General features: G+C 39.7%; 1 protein-coding gene across 1 annotated transcript in view; it reads left to right on the top strand.

Moving 5' to 3' along the window:
* The window catches only part of CACNA2D3 (calcium voltage-gated channel auxiliary subunit alpha2delta 3), a 786,579-nt gene extending 783,996 nt beyond the window's left edge, over nt 1–2,583 (top strand). Inside the window, 3 exon segments of the mRNA XM_018555257.1 lie at nt 280–392; nt 764–846; nt 2,419–2,583. Coding sequence (XP_018410759.1) covers nt 280–392; nt 764–846; nt 2,419–2,511 — 289 coding nt within the window. The 3' untranslated portion in view covers nt 2,512–2,583.
* Nucleotides 2,584–11,032: the final 8,449 nt, after the last annotated feature.

Here is an 11,032-nt window from a genome sequence, read left to right as displayed (position 1 = left end):
TAGTGTGGGGGGGGGGGGGTGGTACTGGGGGAGAAAAAGGTTCTGGGTGGTTTTTACCAGGTAAAAAACGTCCAGACCTTAATACTACTTTAAGGAGCATGGGGTGTGTCTGTATACTGTTGCTTGGTCAGGCTACAGCTTTATAAAGATCTATTATTTAAGAAGAACACTGTACAAGACACCTCCTCACCACCCACCCAAATTATAATGTGCTTTATTACTAGTAATGAAATGCATACATATAAATACTATCTTACTATTTTATTTGTTTTGTTTTAGGTCATTTGTGATCCAGCAGATCCCTAGCAGTAATCTCTTCATGGTTGTGGTGGACAACGTCTGCAGTTGCAGTTCTGTCGCTCCAATCACTATGACTCCTATTGAAATTAGATATATCCTTTAATATCAGTATACTGAAGAATTTGTATATGCCTGTAGTTATCACTCTAAGCAAAAGTCCATGCTCTCCAGTCATATAATACAAAAAAACTACTTTTGCTAGCTCTAGTAGTGTGCATGCAGAGCCAGTATCCAGCAACCTGTGAACACTAGGATGTAGAAGATTCAAGAGAACAATCACAATTTGCATATAGATCTAGAATGGTTAAAGTCTTGTAAGTGGAAGTCTCGTTGGTTTCTCCATTTTAATAGAAGTATTTGGCCTGAAGTGTTAGAGCTAACATACAGTATGTGAACAAAATTACATTTTGATGGGGTTTTTTTCAGCAAACTTTTAAAGTATCTCTCCTTAACATCAGTATACATAATGAATCCCTGAAATGTGAACGTTTAAAATCTCAGAAGATACGGAGACGTCCAGAATCTTGTCATGGATTTCATCCAGAAGTAAGTCACATCTGCTTTTGTATATATATATATATGGGTGGTGATCAAGTTGTATTGCTTAACTTCAGTAGAGAAAATGAAGGTCACCGTCCTAGCTGTGCTGTAAATCTTTTCGTTGACTGGACAGAATTGCAACCCCTTCGTCAAGTAAAACAGCTCCTATATATATATGTAAACCAAAAAAATGGAAAACAAAATCTAAAATCATAATTGGACTTTCACACAAAGTGCCTTATCCTCTGCCTCCATCCTCTAGCCTTTAGTAACTCAACCTCTTTGCATCTGATGTATACTTGCCTGCACCCCATAACTATAGCTTGACACAATCTTTACATCCTGTAGCATAAGGCTTAGTATAGGTATATAGGAATTGGCTGTACACATGGTCCTAGCGCAAAGAACATTTTAGCCACAGGATGTAAAGATTGTGGCAGGCCACAGCTGAGAGGATGCAGGTAAATATTTATCTAGGGTGGGTGAAGGTGGGTTACTTTAGGTTGAAGGGATGGAAGGATAAGTGCACTTTGTATGACCATAGATCCTTAAGGTGTATCTCTAGCCAAAACATTGTTTTTTGTAGTTTTGAACATGGAGGGGAAGTATTAAAACTCAGCAGGGTTTTTTATTGTTGTCTATGTCTGTGCTGGAGGAATTGTATTTGTATTGGTGACCACTGTCAACTGGACAGAGAGTCATGGGAAAATCAAAAATATACTGCTGACAGAGGAACAAGAGGTGAGAGGAAATCTACCTGTGGGACACATGTTCTGATGACAACTGGGAATTTCCTTTGACACTGGAAAGATTTCCATTCCATCCATTTGTGTTTCAGGGACAGAAAGTGAAGGGAAATCCCAATAACAGAGCTCAATAACTGACAGGGGTTCCAACTCTTCACTGCACTATTCAAAACTAAAACAATTAAATATGTACAAATGCACATTTGTAATAATATAAAGTAGAACTAAAAGGATGTGTATGGCAGCAGAATGCAGTTACTTTGTGATGGACAAGCCTCATAAAGTAAAAAAAAAACTTCCTTTACCCTCCCTGACTGAACCAAATCCCCCTTCATTTGTGTCTCATATATTACCCCTCCCAGACACTGCAGCTCCCAGTAAGAGGGTTTCAGCAGCAGAGGCAGTGCTGCCAATCCAGAAAACAGTGGGCAGGAATAGGTGTGGCCAGGTGCTGATTGACAGCTGCAGGCTTATGAATCAGTAGTAACAATGCTGATAACTACGCTCCCTGCAACATTTATTTCAACCAACTGCATTGGAAGCAGGCATGAGATTGGCACCTCCTGTTTAGAAATCTGGAGCAATGCAGTGTTGTTGCCACACCATCACTGGAAGCTTCTTTAGGTGGTCTTTACTGGCAGGCCAATATTTGTGTGACTTTACAGGGGGGGAAATAAGTGAAAACTGTAAGTGCAGATTGACTTATACTTTTAATTGGAAGGCCATAGTTCATTCATTCCTTGTTCTCTTCCCTAGTATTCCACGGAGAGGTCAAAACGTTTACCATGTTTATTAGAAAATTTTATTCCAACATATTCTTTCTTGTATCTAGGAGAATGCCAGAGAATGTGGTGGAGCCTTCGGCCTTTCATCCCAGCCCATGACAATGCTGCTATCTCTTCTAATGGTCTATATCTCCAGGTGACCCTGACTGCACTGACCCCATGGCATGCCACATATTTGGATAAACTGTGAACTGAGAGGAATGGTGCAATATAGAAGAGACAAAAAAAAAGTAGTCTAAACATCAGCATTTCATGACTCTAATACTGTTGGAGAGGATGAAAACTCTCAAAGACATGCAAGTAAGATTATTCTTCTGAGTCCACAAATCATGCAGCTGTGAAAGCCTCATTCAGTTGTCATACTTCATTACTACAGGACAGCAGACACTGGTGATCATCATTTTCAGCTTTGCCTCATCAAAATAATTTAAAATGGTGTACTTTTTAAATAAAGTATATTAAAATCATAATTTGCCTGTCATTTATTTTTTTATTAGCCTTTAACGTGTGTGTCAAAGCAAAACCATTTTTCCTTTTTCTATACAGAGTTTGGAAGGATTAGAAACACTGACTGTTTTATATTGCTATCCAGGGCTCCGTTAGAAAGATTCAACCTTACTTACTAACCTTTTAGACAAAAGTTTTATCAGAAGGTGAGGGAAACTAACAGGAGCACAGACATAAATAAAAATCGGACAGGGGTTCTAGCCTCCCCATACTCTACTATGAAAAAAACATTTTTGTTTCTGTCTCTTTTGTCGAGTTCTCCTGTCTAGTAAAGTGTTGCCAGCAGGGCAGGAAGTAAGATAATAAGGGGAAACCTCTCTTAAGGAGCCCCAGAGAGGAGCAAATCCCCAACAGAGTTTCCACTTTTGTCACACTCTATTCAAACTAAGAAAAACGTTTTGACTTGACGTTCTTATTAAGTACTATTCAGTGGTATCAAAGAAAATATCTACATGGAGTTTGCATATTCATCCTAAGATAATGGATTCTCCACTAGGTTCTCCTACAGTCCAAAAATGAACAGGTATGTTAATTTGATTTGACTAATCAGGTGGCTGAGTGTGTATGTGTAATACTATGATTATGATAGCGATATTAGTCTGTAAGCTCCTCTGGGGCAGGGACTAATGGACTGTATGTAAGTCTGTAAGGAACTGCACAGCACTTTATGTCTGCTCTATAAATACATCACAATGCAGCACAGTGTAACCATAGAGTGTTAAGTAAAAATGATTGAGGGGAATTCATCAAAACTGGAGCAGACAGAATGCCCATGCCAACTAATCAGCATCCACAGTATCTTTCATTTTCAAAGCTTAACTGAACAAACTGAGGAGAGAAGCTGATTGGTTACAAATGGCAACTGCTTCTGATTCTGTCTGCTCCAGCTTTGATAAAAATACCCCATTGTTTTAGAATGAAATAGAATTTTCCAGTTCTCTGGTATATTAAGTGGAACTCTGGACCAATTAAACCAATATTAGTTGTGCCCTACTGACTGATGAAGGATTAATTGAGTGAAACAAGTAAAACGTACCTTTCTTCACAGGAGACAATGCTTTAGTCCCATTCTTTTCCACCCTGGGTTGTGGTCAGGCACTCTTAGGTCATCACATGCACTGCAGGACCAGCAGTAGCCCTGCTGCCTGCACTCACTTTCCACTCACTTCCTGTCCCAGACACACTAAAGAAAGTGAGATAAAGTGAGGTCAGAGACCACAACAAAAACACTTATACTAAAGCAGGGAAGGCATGGGAGTTTACATTTCCTTACAACTGTTCTCCTCATCTTTTTCCGAGCATCTCCAGGCAAGCGAGTATGGTAAAATCTCACCCAACCCTATCCAAAATGTAAAAATGCTTCTGGTGAGAGTTTAACTTTCAGTTGCAGATTTCATGTTGTAAAGCTATACGACAGGGACGGTAAAGTGGACATGACAACTGTTTGTTTGTAGTTCTGGAAACTGATTTCTAACGATTTGACACATTTAAGCTCTCCTTGCATGTCACCATGACTGTACTAGGAGGTTAGGTTGTGGGAGAGTTAGGTGTGACAGGTAGAGTGGCGTGTAAGTTCTGGAGCAAAAATTCCATGAAAAACCCTTTACTTTTGTTTATTATTGGAGCAGGTGGGCACGATTTTTAAGACTAGTCAAATGCTTATTAGAAAATGGAACCTTTTACTAACCAGTTTGTAGTTATTATTAGGGAGGAGCCTAATAATCTGCCTGGGTGCGGTTCATGAACAGTTGCGCAAATCTTGCTTGAACTTTCAAATTAGCAAACCTTGCACCAAACCCCATTAAAGTAGATGGAAGGTGAATCTTATTATTCAATAATGGCCAATTGTAGGGCCAATAAGCAATCTATTGTCAAACAAAAGGCATGGGAAATCAGATACTACTATGGGGGACACATACCAGTGCTAAAGTAAAAACAGTGTCCCTACAGAGAATTGTAATCATTCCCTAACAGCTCCAACACACACTGACATTATGGCTGTTGTGATCCCACCCTGTAGAAAGGGGGCTGGGTTATCGATTTCTTTAGCTTATTTTGGCTCAGCTGACCAGGGACAAAGGCTATGCACTGCATTGTAGTTTGTTCCCTTTTCTGGTGGCAAACTGTTGTAGCCAAAAACACTATAGCCATCCTGAATATCACAAGCAATACTCGATTTGGCTTCACAGCTTGCAAACAATAGGCAATGTATGGCCACCCTCAGCCTTTATTTATATAAGAGATACAATAGAGCACTAAGTGTGTAAACACTTTCATGCCAGCTGATAGATCAAAACTGAAAAACTGCATTGAGTCAAACAGTGTTCATTAAAACAGAACTAAAGCCAAACCTTTTTTTGACTTTAGTCCTCTTTTGGGTCAAAGGAGTACATATACTAATGTGCCCCTGTGACCCGAAGTAAGCATATAGAGGGCTACTGCCATCTATTTGCTGATGGCGCAGAGCTGTGCTGCAGTATTGTTGGCATCCACCCTGCTACTTGATTGACAGATGGCTCTGCCTCTCTAGAGCAAAAGCCAGTTATGCCCGCCCCATCCCATCTGTCCCTCCAATGAGCTCTGGAGGAATAGAAAAGGGAGGGCGGAATCCTTGAAAGTCACTGCTCTCTGCAGAGAGAAGACCGTGACTTGAGTGATCAGTGGTTTGTGATCACTCAGTTTTTGAGCTATAGAGCCAACAAGTGACATCTGCAGTGTCACATGCTCAAAGTATTGAGAAGAGTACATTATTCTTCTTCTTTAAGTTCTATTAAAAGGAACAATGCCAACAGCATCTGGAAGGTACTAAAGTCCAACTCCAGCCAAAACGTGTTTGGGATACAGTGAGGATGGTGTGGGGCCCCTGTCATGCTTTTTTATTGCAATCTGTGACCTGTTGGGAAGATCTCCCCTCACCTTCTGGCAAGACAGAAAGTGGGACACAGATAAAAACAAGAATTCACTTTTAGTAGATGGGAAAGGGGTAAGACATCTGTCATGTGTTTTATTGTTGTATGTAACTTCTTATCCTGATGTATTCCATACACTGAATTACTTTTATGGCTGTCACAGGGGCAGGAAGTGAGAGAAAAACTCCCCAGTGGTGAATTTCTGAACATTTCTTGATGGTGAATATTTCTTGATGGAAATGTTCACTCTTTAACCACTCTATCCAAAAATAATAACTGGATTTAGGCATCAAATCTGTGGTTTTCAGTAACTCTTCGGTAAACACCCTACCACCCACCTCCACAGGTACTATAGACTTCCAATTGCGGGGGCCAATGCAGATTCTTCTAAAACCCAAATCCTTAGCCTCTGACAGCTGATAGTGTACATGTTTTTGATAACACAATAGGAAAGTTTTATATTTTACAGGACTATATACTGTAAAATAGGGAGGGTAATGTTCAGATTAAAATATTCTGCTTTTTGCAACCTCCTAGTGTAAAGCATGTCAAAAGAAATATCCATAAGACCCATCAAATCCCTTCCAGCTATTTTCTAGTTTGCGTTAGAAACACGAAAGGGAGGGTCCGGTACAGACAGGTCTTCTTTCACCCAATGGGACCTGACAAGTGACCAGTAATGTATGAAATCATTTGGCTTTTGGTCTCTTTGAAATTTCTGGCTGCACCTAGTGATCTGAGCAAAGCCTGATATGCTTCAGACTGAAATCCATTCACCTCAGTAACCAATAATGTTTATTTATGATGGCAAAAGTTAGGCGTTTAAAACATGGGTCTGTGACTCATCTGAACTACAGCCATTTGTGTGGGATTTCACTAGAAATGCACTGGATTGTTTGGCAAAAACTGATTCGTTTCCAGTCTAAACAGAGGTGGGACCAACTGTCCGATGCAGAAAAGAAAACTATTTATTCCGCTGAATGACACAACTTGCGAGTTCACCTCACTTGTGGCACTTTGTGATTTATGGTAGTTATTTTGAGATCACCGCATAACATTTACTTCTTTAACATTCAACCAGAACATCTGATAAATGAATGTATTTATTTATTTCTGATATAAATTTAACACATAAAAAGTCTAAATGGCATCTCATTTACAGATAGGAAAAGGACATTATTTTAAATAAAATATATGTTCAGCTGTGGAATTTTTCTATCTTTTGGATATGTTGTTTTATGAAACAAATACAAGTCGTCTTTTGATAACAATCTATTTAAGGTGATCCTCCTTCCTGCTTAATCTTTCTTTTGTCTTTGGGAGCCAATGCTGCTAAAAAGGAGCTAAAGCAGCCAATGACATTCCCAAAAATGAGAATGGTAAATTTAGTTTTCCAGTATATAAAAAGAAGGTGGACACCCAGGTGTTTCTCCTTCAGAGCTCGTTTTTTCCATTCCTAAGCTGGCTCAAGAAAAGGTAGCATTGATAAATTCAAGAAACATTTAGATGAGTTTCTTGAGTTCTTAAATATACAGGGATATGGGAACTACTAGAGCCAAGCATATACATACATACACACATATACATAGGTTGAACTAGATGGACCTGTGACTTTATTCAACCTTACCTACTATGTTACTATGTAGTGGATACTCGTTAATTGGGGAGGGTTTGGGGTGGTGGTTGGTTGGATGCTGGTAGTGGATGCTCGTTACTGGGAGGGGGCATTGTGCTGGCGTTGGATGCTCATTACCAGGGGGGGGGGGGGTGTTGAGGAGGTGCAGGTACTGCCTCTGTGTCTGGCATCCTGCCCAGCTCACTGACGTCACTGGTTGCCAGGAGCTGGTTGGAACGCCACCCAGAGTGTCCCGCTCAGCTCCTGGTGACGTCAGTGAGCTGGGCCGGAAGCCGGTCAGAGCATCACAGGTTGTAAAGAGCTCTTAGAAACCTGGGATGCTCTAGCCACCCCCCTCCACACTCAAACCGTCCTATCCCCCTACACGTCACCCATTGAGATGCCACCTGAGGCAACCCCCTTAGGCTGCCTCTTTATAGTGAAAGCCCTGGCAGAAACAGATGTGTGCTTGTTGTTTGCTAGTGTATTGTGGATTCCTAAGCAATGTCCAAGTTAAAGTACAAAGGACATATACAATCCATTAGGGACTCATAGCTGAACTCCAGGCAGCTAAATACACATATGAAAACTATATAAAGGTTCTGTATTATCATTTAAATAATTTATAATTCTGCTCATCTAGTCTTGAAATTTACACAGCTCTGCCACACACCATAGTCCTGTCTGGCAGGGCAGAATGCTTTATTTTTCTCTGTTAGAGTTACGTAATGCTTACTGGTCTTGTCTCTCCCCCAGTCTGTGACTGGGAAGTGAAAGGAGAAATAGCTAGACTGATCTCTCTGCCCTCTCCTCCCTCTCCTACTATCAACAAACTCCTTGTTAACACATGAGCACTGCAGCACTAGTAACTGGCTTCTCCCTCTCACAGTCAGAGATTTGATAGAATCTGATACCAGGTCAAAATCAGGTACTTACACTGCTTGCATTTAATAAATATATTTAATGATGTATTAATAAAGGAAGTTCTGCAATACTTTGTGTCCACTATATTTTATACCTTGGAACTGAACTTTATAAAGAGAACGAGTACATGGATTATGATATAGCTAAATGCTCTATTCTGGGATACTGTCAACTGTAATACCAACTGTACTTCCCATATCTCTAGCGGTTGAACTCGATGGACATGTGTCTTTTTTCAACCTGACTAACTATGTAACTATGTCATGTCAATAATGGCCAAATACTGGTTAAAACTAGCCAAAAACATTAAAAGCTCTTCAAAAGTAAGCCAAGGGTGAAAAATATGTAAAACTAGGCAATTAAAATCAGTTATGCATGTTTCTAAAATCAATGCAACTAGTTCTATTGGCTGGAAAGTGGTCATCGTGGCAAGCCCAATTAAAGAAAACAGCCCTCTTCAACTCAACCAAAGTCTGATTACAACCCCTCCAATGTCTGGTTATAACCCCTCCAATGTCTAATATTTGTATTTCCACCAGTGACAATTTTGTCTACTACCCCATAAATATATTTATGTTCTTGCACTTTTAAGATGTCTGAGATCTTCAAGCCAGATGTCTCTAGGTAATTATGAATAAGCATTTTCTGTTGAATATCCATGAGGTTATGTTCTAATGCACCTGGCCCATCAAACACGTATACTTCTGAAACCACAATCAGCTGTACAGCATATCCAGAAAAATGACCAGCAGCTTATTCTACAGCTGGACCCTTTGTGGAGAATCCAAACATTGGCTATAATGTATGGACAAAGTCAAACTACAAGAGAAGTCCATATGACTTTCCACGAGCAGTGTATATGTTTATTGGCAGCCGCTGTTCCGTTTTGGAATTATTTTGTTGGAAAAAAATGGGACAGTGTTTCCAAAAAGTGAAACTTGGCTGAGTAACCACGAAGAACATTGACCAAATATCCATCTCTCTTCTCCGACTGTCACATCTGTTTTGATAAAGAAACAACTCACGTACAAGTATACATTAACAAACAAGGTCTCTTTCAAAGGTCTGTGAAATTTAGAATTAATCACAGGGTTACTCTTTAAGAGAACATTCGATCTATCAAAGGTGCACTCTCTTTTAATGTGGTAATAAGGAATTCTATCCAAATGACTTCATATTTATCTATGACCCCACTATGGCCGCACATAATTCTGATTAAGTGTCTTGTACGAATCACCAGTAGTTTATCAGTTATGATTGCTAATTGCACAGATTAAAAGAAATACATTTTAGGGACAGGAGGTCACCCAACAAAAACAAAACAACAAAAGGAGCAATTTCTTCAGTTTATGTTGAAGAAGAAATACACATGTTGTACATTTATTGTGCAATCATTTTTCATTTTTTGGAGATAACTCATTACGTTTCCATAGCTGTGCTGAAAAAAACAGAGAAAACCGCCTAACTGTCATTGTCAGCTGCTATGTAATATGACCTGGATTGACTTTATTGGCTAATGTATCAAAATGTGTTAGCTATGAAAGGAGCACTGTGTCCACCTGAATTAATTGTATCAAATATTGGGTCACAGGAAAAGTAGACATTGCTCTTTAGGAATGAGCAAATAGAGAGGTTTCATTTCCCTACATTTTGGCTAAAATCAAGAGACTTTGGTGAAATTTCTCCAAAATGTATTAAAGACACTGGGGAAGGTGAAATAAAGGTGATTTGTGTGTGTTTTTAAAGGGTTCAATTGACTTTCAATGGCTAGTGATAGTAACAGATGCTCCTTTGACCTATCCCAGAGCTGTTGCATGCCAACAAATGCCCCTTTATTAGCCTCATTATTTTACATTTTTCACAGAAAGAAAAAAAAAAACAGACATCATTAAAAAAAAGTAGAGCCCCTAGATGGTACTGATTGGACAAATATACTCACCAGGCGCTAAATAAGATAAATTAAACTACCCTAAATACAACACATTCCTAAAAAAAAAAAGAAAACAAAACCTCTTAATAAAAAAGAAATCTAAAAAGTATTTTTTAAAGCACATTTTGCTATTTCTGAGGCTTTAAACTCAACATGTCTGTATCGTATTAAAGTCCTGTCCTATCATGCACCATACCACAGCAGTGATAATAGGAAAGTCTGTGAAAGGAAAGGCAGAGATACACGGCTACACTATAGAAGCTATAAGATGAAAGTAAGAGACATACCTAACTCTGCACAACCTGGACCCCTACTGTTCCCATGGTAACATACTTACAAAAAAGGGGTGGGGCCTAAATAGGAAGGACATAATGGGTAACAACTACTTAAAATTGTTCTAGTTGAGCCCGGGTAGGAGCTCTGCTTTCAATCCATTGAAGTCTTAGAGTATAAGCTCCTACTCCATACTAATTTTCCATAGGAATAAATAGGAGTGCAGAGGGCATGTGATGGCCCAATCAAAAGGATTTTGACAAGTGGCTCTGTGATCTACTCGGGGGTATCTCGCTGCATCGGGGACGTGTTAGTATAAGACCAGGAGGGCTGGGACAGGACTAAAATATTAGTGTAAGTGCACCAAAGGTTCAGTTATACTTCATCTAGTGAGCACTAGATGAAGGAGAGCTGGTGAAGTGGAAGAGGAGAGAGCTGTCTCAGAGAGCTAATGGATGCCGGGCTGTGGTTGCTGCAGGCATTGAGGAACAGAGCCTCCGAGG

Source organism: Nanorana parkeri, unplaced genomic scaffold (genome assembly GCF_000935625.1).
Source record: "Nanorana parkeri isolate BGI_ZX_2015 unplaced genomic scaffold, ASM93562v1 scaffold189, whole genome shotgun sequence".
Lineage (NCBI taxonomy): Eukaryota > Metazoa > Chordata > Amphibia > Anura > Dicroglossidae > Nanorana > Nanorana parkeri.
The sequence above is the reverse complement of the archived record's forward strand: the minus strand, read 5'-3'. Positions and strand labels throughout refer to the sequence as shown.